The 21,341-nt window shown below is 41.9% G+C and overlaps 1 protein-coding gene across 8 annotated transcripts in view; it reads right to left on the bottom strand.

Moving 5' to 3' along the window:
* TTC7A (tetratricopeptide repeat domain 7A) overlaps window positions 1–21,341 on the bottom strand; it is a 187,417-nt gene that overhangs the window by 120,643 nt on the left and 45,433 nt on the right. For all 8 annotated transcript variants that reach the window (XR_010388532.1, XM_064509558.1, XM_026121174.2 and 5 more), the window contains 3 exons: window positions 18,592–18,729; window positions 18,064–18,147; window positions 6,105–6,209 (listed from right to left, as the gene is read on the bottom strand). Coding sequence is in view for 7 of the 8 variants with exons in the window: in XM_064509558.1 (XP_064365628.1) it covers window positions 6,105–6,209; window positions 18,064–18,147; window positions 18,592–18,729 (327 nt within the window). In the remaining variant the exon portion in view is untranslated. The remainder of the gene's footprint in view (window positions 1–6,104; window positions 6,210–18,063; window positions 18,148–18,591; window positions 18,730–21,341) is intronic.

Genomic DNA, 21,341 nt, shown 5'->3' on the forward strand with positions numbered 1-21,341 from the left:
TTGCTGTTCCCCCTGCATTGTTTTTATTTGTGAAAATCTGTAATTTGAAAACAAGATGATCAAAACATTGCCTACCTCACTCAGCTGTTTATTGCAGGCCCAATCCTTAAAGCTGGGGTTAGCGAGGGCAGCTCATCCGCTGGTGTAAACCAGTATGGTGCCAGCAATATACCAGTGGAGCAGTGCCAACTTACATCAGCTAATAATTTGGTTATACTGTCAAAACAGAAGCTGGGAGTGTTCAGCTCTTTTCCACATCAGGCTCTGTTACATATTGATTTGCATGGCACATTATGAATGTATATTTTTATTTTGATTTATTCTGCATTGAGAGATTATTTCCTCTGATTTGGGCATCCTCAGTGTCGTATGTCACTAGAGTACATTTCAATTAATATTTATTTTTGGTTCTTAAAGTGTGCTGAGATACCATGAACAAAGCCAGCAATACAAGTTAAATGACCATCTGATTCATTAGGAAAGAAACTGTTCTGTGCTCCTCATGACATTCTGCAACTGTCCAGCAGAATAAATGATGTTATGTCAGTTACTAGCACATGCGAGAAAAAAAAAAAAAAAAAAAAGAGAGAGTGAGAGAGAGAGAGAGAGAGACTAAAATACTGCTTTTCTGTGGACTATAAACAAACTGGGTATAACACTGCAGCAAAAGCATATAGTAGGCAGATGCAGGAGATACAAATTAGCTGTTTCATTTGTATAAATTGTGATCAGATTTCACCCTTTTCCTGACTAGCCAGCAATCAAGTACATAGATATATTTCCTAATTGAGAAATTAATCATATTTTATGTTCTGAAAAACAAGGTATATTTGAGTGTTTGACTGTTAATATGTAATATTTAAATTGTTAAACTGTTCCAGTGCCCTGTCTATCCTGTTTTCTATTTATACTGGCATTAACTTGTTCACTTCCAGTTTAAATGATTCAATTCTGATTTGATTGCTATGTAATTTAAATGCAAATAATTACTGTAAGGATGACATTTAGAAAAACAGCTCTCCAAAGCAGGAAAGTCTTTATTAGGCAAAGGAGTTTGCCAGTAACATCACAAGCATCTCTTTAACTATTAGATGTAGGAAGCTACCATTTCATTTTTTTCTAAAAAATGCTCAGACTTTCCTCTCATTATAAGGCTTGCACAATCTCATCAAAAGTTTGGCATAAGGGTAGAGCATAAGCCACTCAGTGAAAGGAAGAAGGGAGAGGGATTTTTCATTTAGTTTTAGTCCATAAGGCTCCACTCGAAATGACAACTGCAGTAAGATTAGGCTTTTATGAAATAAGATTTGCATTTCAGACTGCACCCCAGTTCTGGGCGAGGGTCTGATCCAAAACCACTGAAAAAAAAAGTGTTCCATGCAGTCAAAAACGCAGTAGTTGGAGAACTTTTTCTCTTCTTTCTCCTGTTTATTTATGGTTACACTGTTGCTTTGTCACCTGCCATGTATATGAAATCTGGAGATACTGGACTGCCTGAGGTCAGAGTTGTGGCTGAATTACCTTGGTATAGGGACAGTTGAAAAGAAGATGTATTCTTTACATACTAGCTGTGCTAGCAGATCCAAAAGGATGTTGTGAGAAGCAGCAATGCGTAGGATAAATCATAAGTTACCTGGCATAGAAATACCTTAAATTTTGGGCTCGTAACTGTACATTCGACTCTTCATCCATCACAGATGGTAGACACAGTTTAAAAGCACAATTTGAAATCCAGTCCTTAGTACCGAGAACTGGATAAATGCTGAGCTAACATATGTGAAAGAGAAGGAATCTATGCCATTTCTTTTCTCACAGTACAGAAACCCGGTCCTTTCACCTCAACAAATACCAATGACTCTGGTAGAGTGCCTTCGCTATCACACCATGGATCTTGCTTTTAGCACTGAATCTTCAAAGATGCATTCACTGTATTTAAATTTTGTCCGAAGGCTAGTTACAGCAGAGACCACACATTTAAGCAAGTATTAAGAGATCACAGCCTTCCTGAAGCCACTACTTACGTTTAGAAGTGGTTACAGTACTGGCTTTGAGGTCAAAGATCTGTTATTTGCTGTCTGCTTGTGAAGTTTAATAGTTGGAACAGAGACCCCAGTGTTCAGGATAGATCACAGAGTTACAGAGCTTGGAAGGAACTTCTGGAAGTCATCTGGTCCAGCCCCCTTCTCATGGCAAAGTAAACTAGAGCAGGTTTCTGAGACCCAGTTGGGTTTTGAATATATCCAAGGATGGAGACTCCACAATGTCTCTCAGCAACCTGTCCAGTGTTCAACCACCCTTACAGTAAAAAATGTTCTTTGTTTATGTGTAAGTTTAATTTCCTGTATTCCAATTTGGGACTGTAACCTCTCATCCAGTCACTTGGTACCACTAAAAAAAAGTCTGACTCCATCTTCTTTACTTCTTCCCCCCATCATGCATTTATACACATTAATAAGATCCCCTCTGAACCTTCTCTTCTCCTGGTTAAATCACCACAACTCTCTCAGACTTTCCTTGTATGTCAGGTGCTCCAGTCCTTTAATCATCTTTGTGGACCCTCAATGGACTCACTCCCATTTATCTGTCTCTTTCTTGTACTGGGTAGCCCAGCACTCGACACAACACTCCAGATATGGCCTCACCAGTACTGAGTAGAGGGAAAGGATCACCTGCTTCGACCTGCTGGTGACAGTCCGCCTAATGCAGCCCAGGATGCTGTTGGTAGTCTTTGCCACAAGGGCACATTATTGGCTCATGGTCAAGATGGTGCCCACCTGGACTCCCAGATCCTTTTCTGCAAATTTCCCTTCCAGCTGATTGGTAGCCCAGTGTTTGGTTATCTCTTCCTAGGGACAGGACTTGGCATTTCCCTTTGCTGAACTTCATGAGATTCCTGTTGGCCAAATTCTCCAGCCCGTTGAGGTCCCTCTGAGCAGCAGCACAAGCATCTCGTTTATCAACCACTCCTCCTGATTTTGCATCATCTGCAAGCTTACTGAAGGTGCGCATTGTCCCTTCATCCATATCATCCGTAAAGCATTTAAGCAGTATTGGCCCAAATATCAGTCCCCCAGGGTACATCACTAGTCACTGACCTCCAGGTGGACTTCATGCCACTGATCACAACCCATTGAGATCTGCAGTTCAGCCAGTTTTGAATCCACCTCACTGACCACTTATCTAGACCACACTTCATCATTTGTCCATAGGAACGTTACGTGAGACTGCTGAAAGCTTTGCTAAAGTCCAGATAAACAATATCTACTGCTCTCCCTTCATCCACTAAGCCAGTCATCTCATCTTAGAAGGGTATCAGGTGAGTCAAGCATGATTTCCCCTTTGTAAATCTATGCTGAATACTCCCAATCACTTTCTTGTCCTTAAACCATTTGGAAGTTTTTTCCAGGATTATTTTTCACACCTCCTTGCCCCTCTTGAAGAGGGGAGTAGCACTTATCTTCTTCCAGTCCTCAGGAATCTGCCCTTATCACCATGACTTTTCAAAGATTATTGGAAGTGGCCTCACAATGACATCAGCCAGGTGCCTTGGCAGTCATGGGTACATCCTACCAGGTCCCATGGACTTGTGTTCGTCCAGTCTGCTAAAGTGTTCCCTAACTTGACCCTCCACTGAGGGCAAGTATTCCTTGCTCCAGGCTTTCCCATTGGTTTCAGAGATCTGAGATGCCTGAGGGCAAATCTCACCAGTGAAAATTATGGCAAAGGCGGCACTGAGTACCTCAGCCTTCTCTGTGTTCTTTGTCAGCAGGTCCCAGGCCCCATTCAGGAGCAGGTCCACATTTTCCCTAGTTTTCCTTTTGCTGCTGATATACCTGTAGAAGCCTTTCTTTTTGCCATTCACATCCTTACCAGATTAAACTCCAGACAAGCTTTGGCTTTCCTAACACTGCCCCTGCACATTTGGACAGTGTTTCTATATTCCTCCGGGTCACCTGTCCCTGCAGGAGGTTTTTTCCTCCTGACAAAAGTTGAGACTGTAGAACTGTTAGGGGTGGCATCACGGCCTTGCAGTCCCACACTATGGCTCCATGTGAATGCAGGCATTTAGCCCATGAAGCTCCTCTAGCTTCAGAGCCTACGCAGGGAAATACTTAACAACATACCTGATGATGTTTTAGACTATCTTCTATCTTCCCTTTTACGTTTGACTTTAGTTAGGATTTTCTTGTTCCTCTATGCAGGCCTGCAGCTACTTGCTCGATTTCCTGTACACCAGGATGGAAGTTTCTTGAGCTTGGAGAACGTGATCCTTGAAAATCAACCAGCTCTCCTAGACCCTTCTTCTCTCGAGGACCATAACCCATGGGATTCTCCCAAGCAGGTCCCTGAAGAGGCCAAAGTTTGCTCTCCTGAAGTCTAGGATTGTGATTCTGCCATTTGCCTTGTTCCCTGCTCTCAGGATCCTGAGCTTCACCTTCTCATGGTCTGCAGCCAAGGGTGCCCCAGCCTTCAGGTTCCCAACCAGTTCTTCTTTGTTTGCAAGTATCAGCAGAGCTCCTCCCCTCATTCACTCTGTGTCTCCAGTGCTACCTCCTTGTCAGATCCATGTTCACAAAGCAGAAAGGCAGAAGAGTAGGAGGATCATTTGCAATAGAGACCCCAAGTTTGTTTTCCATACTAAAACTCAGGTTCCTAGGCAAAAACTAGATCTCAGAGAAAGATTTTTCCCTAAATTTAATGACTATTCTGCTGGGATTTTTTTCCTCCTGACAAGAGTTGAGACTGTAGAACTGTCAGGGGTGGCATCACGGCCTTGCAGTCCCGCACTATGGCTCCATGTGAATGCAGGCATTTAGCCCATGAAGCTCCTCTAGCTTCAGAGCCTACGCAGGGAAATACTTAACAACATACTTGATGATGTTTTAGACTAACAACAAGCCAATCTTGCTTTGAAAGCTGCATCAATAGAGATATTAACAAGAATGTTCAACACAGATCTTCTGTCTGGCTTACATAGTGTTTTGAAACCTCTAAGAATCAGGAAAACCATTTTTGTTTTATTAAAAAAAGAGATTCACTGTGTATAGAACTTTCAGCTCTCAAAACACAGATAATGAGGTAAAGGTACAGCAGAGCCAAATTGCTCTAAAGAACAGAGATGGGTTCGGTAAATTCAGCAAGACTTCCCTCAAGGCCCTCAGAACTGAAAGATTTTTCCTATAGCAAGATGCTTCCCATTTTTTGCTGAATCACGTATGATCTTAACCATTATAATTCAGAACAGCATAGTTCATTCAAAAACATACAAGACCAGATCTCCTCACCGATATAACTCAATTAAATTCAGCTGAATAATACAGACTTGCACCAAATAGTGATGTAGATGATTGTGGGGGGGGGGGGGGGGCATGCCCCAGGGAACACAACAGATTTAGCCTCTAAAACTTTTCCCCAAATCTGGGCAGATTCTTCTGGTATTTTCTTTCATGCTTTCCTGCATCTTTGTTTTACTTATATTAGCAACTATAATCCTTCACTGACTGCAGGGACACCTTGTGGTGAGGAGAGAGATGAAAACAACAGGCTGTCATTCAATTAATTAAACCAAGCAGCAAAAAGACTGACAGATGTTTCTGCTCCTTGGAATAACCAGAATTTCACAGGCACAAACTTCCACTCCCACTCTGCTTCTGGGGCCTACATTAACACATTCAGAACAGAAAACACTGACACAGCAGCTTTAAGAACAAAGGATTGAGTCATCCAGCAGAGCTGAACTGTCTAACAGTCCAACGACCAGATCCACTTATAATGATTAACTTTTGTCTTCCAGGGGCTACAAGGGTGGCCAATTCAACTCTGGACACTCACCTGAAGCAGCAGTCCCCAGGCTGCTGTTATGGCTTCCCCCTCCCCCCCCTTTGTTGACTCTGTCAGCAAAGTTCAGTTCAGACTTACTGCAAATTTCTTGCTGAATTTCTGTTCATTTAGATGCATGCATGTGCATGCTTATGAGATTTTTAATGGGAATTCCCCTTTCTCCTCCTTCCCCCGCCACCGCACCCCGCCCCCCCCAACTACACTGTGGCACTGTCACTGCGGTACCTTATACATTACGTAAAGAATTGCATCAGCTTGCTTACCCAGTGCAGTGGCCCAATGCAGACCTTGGCAGCCAGAAGAGGAACGGTGGGATCTGTAGGTCGCAGCTTAGCACACTCTTTGAGCACGGACACAGCATATGCTGACTAGAGGAGGAGGAGAAGGGTGGGGGGGGAGAGAAATAGGGGGTGGAAATAAAAAAGGCAGATTAGACAATGCTGTTACAGAGCCCAAGCAAGATATTTCAGTGAAACATACAAAATAGTGATATAAAGTAAAGAATATTGTGTCAGCAACAAGTTAGCAACTTTAGTGCCACCTCTGTACATACGTGTACACACATGCATGCACACAAACACACACACTTCCTACACCCAGAAGAAACATGTCAAAGAATCAGTCCTGGCTGTGCACTTTACAAGAAACAGTTTTCCTCAGATGTTAACACACTGATTATTTTAACTGTGTTCTCCCACTGCATAAGAATTCCGCAACAGTTGACCCTACCACACAATCATCTTCCAGTAAGTCAAAAAAAGATCACAAAGAGATTATCCTTCAGTACACTGCACTTGGGCCAACTAAACAGAGGTTTGTGCAGCTAAATTAGTCTCTGTTCTGTAGATTTTCTGGAACTCTCCAGTTCTAGAACGTGCAACAATACAGCTGAGATCCCACCATGTAAAGCGTGGAGGAGGCAGAGTAGCACATTGTTCAGCAGGGAGAAGAATGAATTTCATGCAGGTGGTTTACATAGCATATTGGAAAGAAAGCCCAATCAACTCTTGCTGTCTTCTGATGTTAGGTTACCATTAATGAATAATGCTTACTAAGCTTAGCAGTTACATAGCCCTTTTGATATTTAATGTGCTCTACAAACATTGACTGCTCTTTACAGCACATACTCAGGGCTGCCATATTTCAGAAAGTTTAAAGGGGAACAAGGAAAGCTATAGTCTGAGATGCTGATCAGAAGGTGTGATCAGCAGATGGGGATGTGAAAGAAGTTGCCCTACCACTGTTTTCTAGCCCACCCCATCCCACCTGGACTACAGTCTCTTAGAAGTTTCCAACTCCTTCATTACAGAACCCAGAGCCTCCCAAATTCTCTCATTCATGAGCTCAAGGGGAAGTTTTCTTTCTCAGAATTTCTCCTTACATTCTCAGTTCCTCCTAAACTCTTTCCCACTGTCCCAAGACCCAAAGGCTTCTCCCACTCCCTCTGAGAGTTCACTTTCAGAAGCAAATTAAGTAGTCATTGTCTTTCTGTATCACAAGAGAGCAGTAAATGCATCAATAGAAGCTTGCAGAGCCACACCAACGGCCTCTCAGTACCAGCTCCTGGCTGTCTCTCCGATGCCCAAGGGCCCTCCCCACCAGAGCTCCTGTCAGCACACAATGCTGGGTTAGGAGCCTGCTCTAATCCCATACAATTGGCAGTCCTAACTGCAGCTTCACACTCCCACTGGTTATCAGCACTTCCCCTCCCTCACACCATACCAGAGCTGGCTGAGCCTGCCTTCTCATTTCTCCATAGAACTGAAGGTCCAGTTCTTGCTAAGAGATTCAAAAGCCTGGGTAAGAATTTGCTTGGAAGGTAGCCAGGGAAAAGGGAAAAACATGTACAGCAGCCCTGCACATGCTAAGGGAGTGATGAGTATTGTAGCACAATACACATAAGAGCCCCACAGCAGCAGAACTCAAATCACTCTCCAAAAGCTTGGGTACCTGCTCCTTGGTCTAAGAAAGAGCAACAGCACGTTCTAGATTCTCAAGGCTGTCCTCATCTACGTAGAGCATAAGATTGAGTATCAAAACATTTGCTATTTTATAATTGCAAATATGTGATTCAACTTTTTGTCTAAAGCCAGAAGGAAGGTCTGTCTTGGGGCAAAGATGAGACTCAAATTCTGTTCTAGAGCTCACATTGTTACCTCGCACTGCTCAAAGTCACGACATCAGTCCTGAGGTAGTGAGGAAAAGGCAGAGAAAGAAATGCAAGCTCATCACTGCATTCTGCTGTTACTAGATGGCTAGTATCTCTCCAAGAATATTTTTTCTAAACAAAAGTTGTCAACAAGTTTCAGTGTCTCAGGTTTTAATGGCATCTTACTCCTCTTTTACAGGATGCTGCCTGCACTGTAGGGAAGTGGTGTCCCCATACCACACTGTTGGACGAGCTGTAAAAGTTAGACTAGTCCCAGCAGGGTCCCAGCCTGACATACATGCTTCCTGCCCTCCTGCTATATTCCAGCCCCACAGGTATTTCGAGGCCATCTCAGAGCGCCTGGGCAGTGTAGCAGGACTATGTCATATCCAGTCGGTGTATATGAAGCTGAACAACACCCCCAACTGTTGTTACCTCATCACGTAGAAGTGAGCTACAAAGACTGAATATACAAAAGACTGTTCTGTCCACAGCGTTGTGACTTTTAAAAAAGGGATACGAATCAAACTTGGTGGTGGTTTCTCAGTTCTATGTAAGCAGTTTGACAGCAGGGAAAACAGGAGGCACCTGGGAGCTAGTTACAGCCTCAGCTAGTGCTAGCACAAGCCAGAGCCACCAGTGACCTGCTCTAATTTAGGCCATAGTTATAACATCTTTCAGGGTCTGTACCAGAACAGAAGTGATAAAACCCAACTCCTTGCCAGTTCCTCTTGAACTCCATTCCCTCCTTGTTTGCACTCTGTCCATTGAGTAAGGCTGGTCCTCAGGACACAGGCCAACTCTGCAGTCTCTACTAGCCTTAAACTGCAGAGCACTTGTCAGTTCTGTCTGGAATCTCTTCAGGAGGCAACGGCACAACTGCAACTACCGAATGCAGCAAAGCAAAAAATCCAACCCTGTATCTATGCCCAAATGCCTCATGAGCAGAGTTACTTTACCACATGCACTCACATTCACTTCTGAACATTAATCTACAAAGTGAGAGCTACAGTTTCTACAGTGCTTCTAAAACATTTGTGGAGCTACGTCACTTGAAATAAGTTCATAAAATTTGCAGTTATACATATGGACCAGGAATGGTTCTAGAAACAGGGTGTTAGGAAGTCTTTCTCCCCAGCTGCATTTTAAAAATTAATTTCACCTTGAGAGCTTACTCAGCAGAAATTATATATAGATGAAAATGTTAGCCAAGGAATGGCAGTGGAAAGAATATCCCACTCTCACAGTGACCTTAGGGGAGACTGGCATGAAATATAATATCAAGGTGCTTTAGAGATATTAACTATAGGCATTAGTAGGCAGACAGCAAATATCATTCACTCAGAGCACTGAATACAGATGTGTCATTGGTATGTAAAAATATTTAATATGAAGCAGTGTTTGTGTAACATTGAAATAATCTGATAATTAAAGCGTTCATATTCTTTCACTTAGTGTGGGTGGACCAGGCAGCCAAGCGCATTGTTTGCGAGAATCATTGCAAGGCAATAATAATTAGATTTATTGGTGAGGCATGTTTTGAGAAGAGCAGAGCTTGAACTCCAAGCAAGTTCATGCTTTTTACTAATAATTCTGAGGTTCAGAGGGGCTGGCATCAAAATTCAGGCCAGGATTTAAGTTCTTTCAGTTTGGCTTTCTAATTGCTGGGTTATAAACACTGCACTAGAACCAGTTCCCAAGGATTTCAGGAAGTCAGGGATTTGCCTCTGGGTCTCATTTGGCTTCTCTTTCGGAGAAAGGCTTTTAATCCCCCCCCACATACCCATTAAACAGACACAGTTTAAAGAGAAATGACAAGCTTGCCAATAGTTGCCTCACAGGGGTTTCAGCTTTTTCTGTGGGAGGTCTAATGTAGGAGTTCCAGCTTCAGGATCCTCATCAAGTTGAAGCAGATACATGAGCTGTCCCCTTTTGTTATGGACAACAAGGCACAGAGCTCAAATCAGGGCTATGGAATGTAAATGCTGCCTTAATGGGAATATTCAGCAATTAAAAAAAGGGAACTGTGTAAGGAATCTTAAGAATCTCTATTAGCTCAGTTGCGCATCTCCATCCTTCTTTTACCTACAACCTTGTGTTTTTTGCAGCGGAGACATGGGAATGGCATGGCACCGCTGTTTTGTGTTTAAATCTAATATCTGTAGGAGGCTGTTTATCACATTTTTCCCCAACCCAATCTACTTGCATACAACATTTTCCTTCTGCAGAGATAATAACACATTCCACAATTCCACATAATTCCTGAAAAGAAAATTAGTAAAGGCAGTTGCTGGGAAGTAATGGGCAATACTGATAAATGGCTGTTTTCTAAGCAGACTTTTGAAAGAGCTCTGTGTACCACATTCAATATGAGGGGGCAGGGCTGTCAATCTGCAGTGAGAAATCAAAGGGAAATTTTAGGGAAGGAGAAGGGTGGAGAGAAAGACACTTTCCCCTGAATAATTACATCTCCCATGGCTTTGAATCCTACAAGGGAGTTGTAATGTAAGGAAAAACTTCTATCCAAGTATTAAACACAACCGTCCTTCCTCATTTCCTAATTATATAATGAAGTGTACAAGCATACGCTTCAAAGATGCTTGCCTATGGCCAGTATAGAAAGAACAGCAGCTCACGGGGAGTTTTTTTGCTTACTCTTCCAAAAGGCTAAAGAGATTTTGTCATCAATTTACATAAATGCATAGATGCTGTCCAAATGCTGGTATTCCTTGCTCACTCCAACACTATTTATCTATCAGTTTTTCCCCTACTCTTCTCTCCCACCCCTACAAAACCAACAAAGGAAAATAAGGATGCAAGAGAAATCATTTCATATTCAGAAGATAAAGACACCATGAACATTAAGTAAAGGGAGGAGGAATTTCTAGACAGTAAATCATGCCAAGCAGACCTGACACATCACAAACAGCTGCTTAACTTTTGCAAAGGTCCCAAAAACCTTTCTACCCTTTTGCTTCTTTGGCAACACCTTTCAGCCAGAGGGGAAAAGTTTCCACAAGAATGTGGACTTGGTAGACAGCCTCAGTCCCAATTCATCTCGCAGTTCAGTCTACAGATGAGTCTCAACAACTAAAATTGCTCTATTTCCAGAATAGTCCTATCTTACAAGCTGCACTGTCTCAAAGGCATCATGGGGAAGCAGGGAGTATCTTTCATCAATATGCAAGATTAGTATTAATTAGTATCCCTTGCATCCTGAGATTCACAGCCATCTAGCTGTAAGTGCCCTTGGACTGATGAGGGAAGACGACATGAGAGAGTGAGCCAGCAATTGAGAACTCCTGAATTACTTGTTCTGATGATAACTTCCCATTGAATTTCTACATTTCTGTGAAGCCCTCAGTACGAACGTGATTCCCCTATAGCAATTACTTCTTTCAACACCAGGATCAATTCATCCCTTTTCCTTTAGCCTATGTTTACTTAATAGGAGCACTGCAGTTAAGCAGGTTCAAATGTTTGCTTTTAGAAGTACCTCCTAAGTTTTAGAATTTAAAACCTTAAATCTGTCCTTGCTAATGTGACCAACATAACCCTTTACACTTTTGTCAAGACAAGAGAATTAAGTCTGAATGCAGTTATATAGCCCACCTAAGTAATCTGCTTGACAGTCAGGAATCCTTGGAAATTTCCATTTGTTGTACTATCTACAGCACATACACACACCCCTTCTAATCTTTCCTTTGCACCAAAAGAAACCAAACTATTGAATATCCCCTAGATGGCTGACCTTTGTAACAGAATCTTTAACCAATGAAGGTTCAATATTTTAACTTCCATTCCCTAGCAATGCTATTTAAGGAGCCATTTGAAGCCTCTGCTGCTCCCAAGGTTCCTGCCTGCAATGCAAAGAGACATGTACTTTTTTTTTTTTTTAATGCCAGTTGCCTAGCAACCAGCCTAAGCTTTTGCAGAGAAACCAACAGAAGGAACAGCCTAAATCATAAAATTCGTCTGCCGTTGCTGCAGAATTATGTATCAAATATATTTATAACTTTCCTTCTAACCTTCTGGAAAGCTGTATGTTGGCATTATAGGCATGTCTGAGTCAAACTTGAAACTCCTTGGAAGCTGTTAAATACATCTGCTTTTGCTGCACTGTTTTAAATAAGGGGAAGTATTCCTTTTCATGGGCGCAATACAGATGAGAGCAGGTCAGATATCAGCTTCCCATTACTTGGCTGCAGCTGGTACGTATCAACAACTCAAAGGGCTCCAAAATCAAAGTTCATCTCTGTGTAAGACTGGTTTCAAAATCCTAAAAATACTGCCAGCACAAGCCCTGGGCAAGCCTGCATTACATCCAACCAGCCAAAGGGAGCACAGTGACACTGCAAGGCTGACTCCAGGAGGGTGGGAGGCCAGTCCCCCAGCAAAACAACTGGATGACAGACACCAAGAAGGATATGATTATTTCCCTTTGCATCGCACCAGACACCTGAAGCATTATGTTTAAGAAAATGGTCCAGGTAGACAAACACAGTTCTTACTCCCTCTTTTCCTTAAACATGAAGGAACATAGGAAGGTTAAGAGCACAGAGGAGCATTTCCTGGAGTTAAAAGCAGCTTTATTTGCCTGACTTTGCAAGGAGCCATGCTTCGTGTTTAATCCTCCTACTACCAGCCTATCTTATTTATATGGTAATGTTGCTCATTGTCCCTAGGGTGTCCTCAGTACAGGCTAGCAAGGGCCAGGGAGGATCAGCAATGATGCAATCATTTCTTAACTCATGCAATCGCTGTCCTAAAGGCAAGCAGTAGGCTGATGGTCTGGACACTGCACAAGAGGCTGGACAGTGGTGTGCCAGGAGCCCCAGAAGCACACAAACATGATCTGCAAACCTATCACAAGGCCTGCTGAGCTTGGTCCCTGCCTCCAGGTAACCACTTGCAGCTCCACTGCCCTCTCGGAGAAACACTTCCCCACAGCCCTTTCAGCCGCTCTGGAGCTCTTCCCTTATGCACGTCTTCCTGCTCCTCATCCCCTACATCAGTACGAGGGCTGGGGCAAGAGCAGGTCCACCCCCTCCCAGCAGATACTCCAGGCTTCCGGCAGCTGGCCCCAGACTGCATCACGCCCCACCCCTTCTCTCAACGGAGCACATATAATCAATATATGTGCTAAATATGTGCTATAATTACATATAATCAAGCTTATAACTCACTAATCAAGCCTTTTTTAGGGTAGAAACATTAAATTTGTGCATGAAAAATGCCTCTATGTGCTGAATACTCTAAAAGCCTTAATAAACACCCAGTGGACATGAAAGATCACTGTAAGACTGTTGTGAGCTGAATAACTCAGTTTTGGTATCCAGAGCTTTTAGGACAGGTGCACAACATTCACAGCGTAATTTCACAGATACCCCTAAAGACACTTCCCCCCCCCCCCCGAGAAATTGCACATCATTGTCATTAAACACAAATCCTGTCTCCCTGGATTGGCAGTTAGAAGAGAGGCATTAACACTGCTTTATATTGCTCAAGGCATGTCATTGTGTTATCAGTTCATCCTTCTCTTCGGCAGCATCACAGATAAAAAGACAGCTACAGATGCAGGTACAGAAGACTTTCTGAAGAACTGTCAATTTGTTCAAGCTGGAGTCCAGTCCCATGATGTGCTTCTGAGTCTCTACTCCCAAAGGGCTCCAGTGATACTTCGGGACACTTTAGCTGCATCCTACGCAGGGCTGCTAGGTGCGAAAGGGGGCAGGACACAACTGATCCAACTGGCTCAAGGCCAGGGAAATGCTCACAAGCTTATAAGGACCCTATTCGCATCCCTTGTAATACATCATCCAGACACTCTAATTTGACAATTTTGTCTCATACTTCAGATACCTCAACAGAGCTGCCCAAGTCCGCAGAACCGCTGTTTGCCAGTAACCTCTACCACTTCCAGTCGAAGCTGCTTAGCTGACCAGCAGCAGAGAACAAGTGCGCCCCAAACTGCCATCTTTCTCTTCGCACAGTCTTCTCCACTCTGTAAAAGCTTGTTCCTTCCTTCCCCCAACCTGCTGAATACAGGTCAGTTTTACTTTCCGAAAGTCTTGAGAGAAGCAGATTCAACCTACTGCACTCATTTGGCAAGAGGACAGTGGCTTCTCTCAGTGCCTGAGGACTCTGCTAGGCAGCTTTGTGCTCTCGCACCAGTCGCCCCTCAGACTCCAGCCTGTCTGCACATGGCAGAGCCAGGGAGCTCTACATCCACCCAACCTCTGCCTGCCATATCGAATCCTGATGGTTATTACCAGCAGGAGCAACTTAAAGCAGCTGTGAGGGTCAGCCTCCAGGTTTCCAGCACCAGTGCAGAAGAACAGGGGTGCTGCATTAGATTGATTTAAACCTTTTCCTATCAAGAATTGCACTTGGTGATAAAGGGCCTCTCAGAATACTCTTTCTTACAGCAGACATCTTTGCCACTGCCTAGGCTTTCCCAATGTTTTATCTAAAACTGCCTATAAAAGTCTTTCAAATTTCATGCTGGATTTTAAATCTTTTGAAGAAAACATACCCTTTTGTTCAGAAAATACACAGTTCAGTATACGCGCATTGCCAAGAATGCCCCTCTACTCCAGAATTAAAAAACAACTAAACCAAACTTTCTTTCTCAGTATGTAAGGCATGGAAAAGCACAGGAAAGCAGAAATCACTGTCACTCCATTATTTCTATTGCTTAAGCGGACAGAAGACAGACAGGAAGGTTATGCTTCTCTGAGCTTTCTCATTCACTGTTTTATGAAGCCCTAAGGCATCACTTGCTCTGTAAGAACTTTCTGAAGTGATGTGTCTATTTTTGTTAAGGGACACGCTTTTAAAATAATGTGTAAACTCAAGCATATGTATAGTAATGAGCCTAGGTGGCTGACTTGACATTCAGACTGATCACTTGTGAAAAATGACAGCCACCATTTGGAAAATTGTTAGCTGGCAGAGAGAGAAAATAGTTTGAAGTTCAATTCAATTGACTTTACCTGAAGAATATCAATGTGCAAAGTAAAACTAAGTCAAATGTAGTGTGGAAGAGAGGGCAAGATAGGCTTTACAGTACTTTTTTAAAGGGCAGACTTTGAAAATGCTAAAAATATGTTAAAAAAAATAGTGACATTCCCAGCATTTACAGGTTGATAAAAGGGTCCCTGTCATACTCAAGATTTATAAGCATGATTTGCTGTACTGCAGAACAAGCAACATTGCAGGATGTGAGATAACATTACCAAAAAATGAGATCAGGAATTATCTGGTACTGAGAGACAGGTGAAAACAGATCTTTTACCTACAAAAGCGCAAGTGTGCTCTGCGTTCCATGGCCTGGACAGACCGCACTGTTTCCTCATCAGTTCTTCCCACTGCACTGGAGCACTTGCATTGAAATGAACTCTGTCCTGCTATCAAGCCGCAAAACAGCATAAAAATGTATACCACATCTCCCATTAGCAAGATGACGCACTGCAGAGTATACGACAGGAATCCTCAGGGAATACTTTAGGATTAGAAATGAAATGCTGCACAGATGGGATTGTTGGGTAAGGGAATTCCCTCTGCCCCATACAAGGCTTAGAACATTTAGAGCTGTTGCATCAATTCGCAAGATCAGGCCATTTTACCTCCTAAATATTTAAAGTTCAGGCAGAGACACACAACATTTGAAAAAACTAAACAGAAAAGACAGTTATAGAGACAGCTACTTGTGTTGCTCTTCCTGTTTTTTCTCCCCCCCTCCCCCCCTTTTTTTAATACCATAAATACAATATGTACTAGGGAAGTAGAAGAGGTATGCAATCATATAAGGAGAAGAACAGAGTTCTCACACAAATTGTTAGAGGCTAAATATCAGGCCCCATCTCTCTCCTCCATACTAGTCTAAGATTCAACCATAATTACCCTCTGGATTCAGTTATTTTCTCAGTCATCGACAGTTATATCTAGATTTGCTCTCCAGCAGATTATTGGAGCTACAGCTTTGTCCGCTCTTGAGAAACAGGTTATACAACCAGAAAGGCCAATAAACCAGTGTTTATGGGAAGAGACTGTGCCTTTCTTTCATAGCCTATCTTGTCATTGTTGTCCTGAGGACCAAGAGATCGGGTATCCAGAGGATTTGCAAAGGCCCAGAGGGCAGCTACATGCTAACTCCAGCTGAATGCCAAGGGGAGTTGGACCTGACTTCTAAACCCAGCACCTGACATAGGCCAGTGTAAGGTATTAGCACCACGGCACCAAGCTCATTGTTCAGCTATACCAGCAGTAGCTTCAGGTTTCCCTGTATGTGACTGAGCCTAGCTACCATTTTTGTATTTATAATTGGGTTTCAAAATGCCTGTCCTGAATTCTTACAGGAATTTGTGAGCCTCTCTCTTACAAAACATTCCCCTTCAGCTCCCTGCTGTTCCTGTATCTACTATGCTTTGTCAGAGGTTTGGTATCTCCTTTCTGCCTGTAACAGATATAGTTGATATATGAAATAATCATGGAGTCACAACACAGAGTCAGAGCTCACAAGATCCCAGTCCAGGCTCACAAGTCCACCCTTACAGGGGCACTTACAAGGGGACTGCTGCTGACTTGTATTTGTTTAGGATGTTTCACAAATCCCCAGCAACACAGGCTCCACACAACCTCCCCCAGGCGATTCTTTTCCAGTGTACCACTACTCCTATCTTTTTGCCTCCTAATAGTTAACATGAACTCAACTTGCTGCAACTGAAAACCATCACATTTTGTCCTATCCAATCACAGGCAAGATTATTAACCCCTTTACAATAGCACTTGAAGACTTATTTCTTTCTTGGACCTTTTTTCCCCCTTTCAGGGTAAAAATAAAAATAAATTAAAAAAAATCCATTCTTTTCAATCATTCCCTGTTCTCTCCCCTATACCTGTAGCCATCCTTTACACTGTCTTTTTTAGACCTTCTCTCAATCGTTTGCCATTTTCTTGAAGTATGAAGCACAGCAACAGCCACTGTTCCAGATAAGGTTTTGTCTATGCTCGTAAAAGCAAAGGAATCCCTTCAGACCTCTTGCAAGCTGTGCAGCCACTTTCACATCACATGATAACAATGACTTTCCAAAAGCATGACACTGTATATTCATCTCCAGCTTTCACTCCAAAGCCACTGTTTCCAATTCAGTTTAGATCCATAAAAGGTCAAAAGCGGTTATAATCTGGCAGACAACTGGCCCCTTGAATAAAGTAATTGGCAGTCTCTGCCCACCCCTTATATTCCATGAACATAAAATATAGGGGCATGGTTAAGTGTTCTACAACTGCACAGCATTAATTTGTTCACAACTCCTAAAGATTGTAGTTGGGACAAGAATGAACAGGCTAAAAACATTATTTACTAATCCTGCTGGAAGCCATCACTTTTAAGACAAATAAAGAAAAGCTCATGCTTCCTCAGCCTGTCTTTCGTAAGAAGACTTTACTCATCTCAGTGGCCGCTTTAACAAATATTATATTAATTAAAAAACAAACAAAAAACATGTTAAAAAGACATGCCTGTGCATGCACTCACACAGCCTTTGTTTTTCTATAGTATCTTCTGTACCAAGATTAGAGCACTTAAAAAAAAAACATTAATCCTCACAATCCCTCTATGAAAAAAAAAAAAAGTTAAAATTTCCTTTATCAGATGGAGAAACCACAGCTCAGAGAGGTTAAGTCAACTGCCTAAAGCCACAGAGTAAGCTGATGACAGACTTTCTTAAACACAGTATCTTTCTTATTCTAAGCACATTTACAATGAATCTGAAGACAAACTGGACAACTGCATATGGCTTTGCAATCCGCAGCTATGCACAAAGTCCGTTTTCCACTTGATAATAAGGAGCAAACACTATGTGGAAAAACTGATACACAAAATACCACATGCAAAACTGATCACAAAGTGCAATTGCAGTCTACAAGGAGAGCACTGACCTTTCACGTAGGCTGTCTGAAGGCACCTTATCCACACAAAATACACAGCTCTGCACATCCAAATAAGCCAGATCCACTCTGGCAGAGGAAAACATGCACCTTTTTAGCTCTTTCGGTTTGAATCTTACCTTTCCACAAGCGACCATGGACAGGGCAAGCTGGTACCAGAGATGGAATTCATCAAATGCAAACTTCATGGCTCTCTCCAAGCACTGAGAAGTAGATGTTGAAAGAAGTGTCAGACTTTTTTCTTTTTGACATCTTTCGTCAAGACTGCTGCCTTAACATAGCTCAGCAATCAAATGAGAGGCGACAACTTGTTGTGACCAAGGTGCGTGGTTTTTTGTTTTTTTGTTTTTGTTTTTTTTTTTTAAAGATCCTTTTCCTCTCCTCAATTAATGAGCTCTGCTAGTACACAGCATCACCTCAAACCAGGGCCACTCTGTTCAAGTGCCTACATATAAATTAGTTTAGTGGCTCAAACATTTCTGTGTATATTTTTGGCTTGTGCTTCCATAGGTCTGTAGCTATTTCTACTAATCTCCATGTAGTACACTTCCTTTTCACTTCCCCTACCAACAGCCAACAATTGTTATCAAAAAGACAGGTTTTGCTTGCAAAATTTGGGTGGAAGTTTCAGCAAAAGCCAGAAGTACCTCAGAAAGCATGACATACTGCCCTCTTCTGCCCAGCGTGATACTGAGGAGGTCATAGACTGCAGAGGCATCCTGGAGGCTGACAGCTCGGTCATCCTGCTGGTCAGGGGCACGGCTGATTACTGCATCCCGGTTTGCCTGGACACAGACAAAATTGGGGCATCAGACCTCACAAGGGCAAGGGAAGAGAACAAACACCTCCACAGAAAGTCCTACCTGTCATCCACAGCATACTGTTTAAAATCAAAGTTTTTTTTTTTTTTAATCCCCAAATAAGGAAGATGTTTCCCTAAGAAAGTAGACTTACTTGCCTACATGAGGCAAATTCAGGAAGACAGCTGTATATACAGAAAGGAATTCCTGGGAATAACCTCATCTTGGTTTATTTCACAGAATGAAAGCAATTAGAGCAGACCTACCATATAAGATTCCCCAACAAGCAGAAACCCAAGTCCATCCTTAAACCATGTTCATTATTATTATAATTGCCTGCAACTATAACTGCATCCACAGTTGATACACATTTTTGTCTTCTGTGTCTGCACTTGGTTACTTCCCAATAGTATGTTGTTTTAATCCTTTCCGCTACTCACTTTATTTTCTAATTTAAGAAGGTTACCTTAATAGTCAGATTTTCTCGCCATCAATTAATGCAATAGTAAACAATTATTTTTAAAATATCTTATTGTATAAGTATTTATTGTGCATAATTTATCACTGCATTGCTCAGCCTAGATCAATTTAAAAGAAACAATACTTTTCACAGAAAATTATCAGTCTAGCAATTGTCAAGAAATATGCCAAGATATCATGCTCTAGACTGAAATTTATGTCAAGTCCCCAGCCTCTGTTTTCTCAGGGCAAAGGGGAAAATCTTGATCGCAGAGTCATCAGAAAAGTCCTTCTGATTTCAGAACACCCAGGACCTCACCCAGGCCACCGAACCTCTGAGAAGGGCAGTGCTCTATGCTGCTGAGCAGCAGCACTGACTGATAGCACTGATACACTGCCCTGGGCTTCCCAGCTGAAGAGGCTGCAACACAAGACATTCAGGTCTAGACATCTAAAAGATCAGAAAAATTAGGAGACTGCCAAGAGTTTCACCTGGGGCAAAAACAAACAAAAACTGCTTCCTCCCTAAAGCAGGGAGGCTATGAGATTTGTTTCATAATACTTACTACTACAATCTTATGTCTATTTCTTTTAATTGCAGAGAGATTTTCTTTTTCCTAAAAAGGTTAAACATGGGAATTAAGTGTAATAAAAATTTTCAGCATATGTAGCTCTGAAGGCCCACGCATATTTCATTATGATTAAGCTGCAGCTGTTTCATCATATTATCTGTGTAATGCCCCAGTTCCAAGCATTCTTCATCACAGCCTCCAGCCGAGGCAGCAAACACAATTACTGACAACTAACAGTCACAACCAAGAGCTAAATGGCAACTGCAGTTAAAGGCAAACAGATCCAGTCCAGTGTTTAGACTGCATACAAACTGCATACAAACTTATACGAAATCTTTTAGAAACAAAAATATTTTCTTTTCCATGTTACTGCAAAAGCTATAATTTGTGATTTAAAAAAAATGGTTCAGAACAATAGGTTGCATGAAAGACTGAAACTTCAGACAGAAAAATCTTGCAATCAGAGCACAGAAACACGATTCATTTGTCTTTACAAAAAAGAAAATACGTTTGTGCTTTGTTCAGACTTAACCTGAGGTTGCAACTATAAAAGAAAGTAAGGAGTTAAAGAAAAAGCATACACAGAATAATCTTGAGATTGCTCCTCTAAAAAGAAAGTAAGAAGTTAAACAAAAAGCATATTTAGAATGATCCTTATTGCTAAGTGAATCCTCCTACGTATATAAAATAGCATTAAAAATTTTCTGCACCAGTTACATTGTTATGACAATTGTTTGTAGAAAATAGCCACTGAGATAGCACCCTCATGCTCTGTAATCTGATAATCAACCTCATATCAGAGTCAGTTATAGTCTGATGCTTTTTTGAGCATCCATCTAGTATCAAACTGATTTTTAAGTTGATGCATTTGCAAAGACAGAAGATTAATCGGAATTGATGAGTGTTCATTAATTTCTGCTAACAAATATTGGTACTACATGCATCAGCACATCCATGTTCTGCCATAAGCAGGAGCATGTCATATATTACAAGGATACAACATGCTAAAATTGACCGTCATGCAGAATGTACTGTACTTTTCCTAGACAGACAGCACTTAACATGCTCCTAGGAAAGACTAATATTCCAACAACAACATCATAAACCTGCTTATTTTGTTCAAGCTTTCAAATCTCAAAGCCAGAGCTGGTCTGTATTCTGTCACTCCCTCTCCACTTGCACATGTAGGAGTTGCCATAGAGCAAACTTGTCAAGTCATTTGTATCCCGACAATTGTTCTTATGGTTCTGTGATTACTGACTCTATTTCCAATTGCTAATCCCAGTTGCTCAGAATCAAGAAGTTCTTGCATTAGAACAGAATTCAAGGTGGCAGGGCTAAAAGAAAAATAACCAAATAGTGCAAATCTCCTAATAAACTCACTGAACATTAACGAGAACATGGAGCACATCGGCCACAATAATGGCCATCATCCTGAGCCTCAAGAGACCGTTTACTAGTGTAATGTTACATACAGAAGGGTGGAGGAAGGAAATCTGAATCATTGTTTCTGGAAATCCACTCAGGAAAATCAGAATGTTTCTATGGTCTGCCTCTCACAGAATG

This window comes from Dromaius novaehollandiae, chromosome 3 (assembly GCF_036370855.1).
Source record: "Dromaius novaehollandiae isolate bDroNov1 chromosome 3, bDroNov1.hap1, whole genome shotgun sequence".
In the NCBI taxonomy this organism is placed as follows: Eukaryota; Metazoa; Chordata; class Aves; order Casuariiformes; family Dromaiidae; genus Dromaius; species Dromaius novaehollandiae.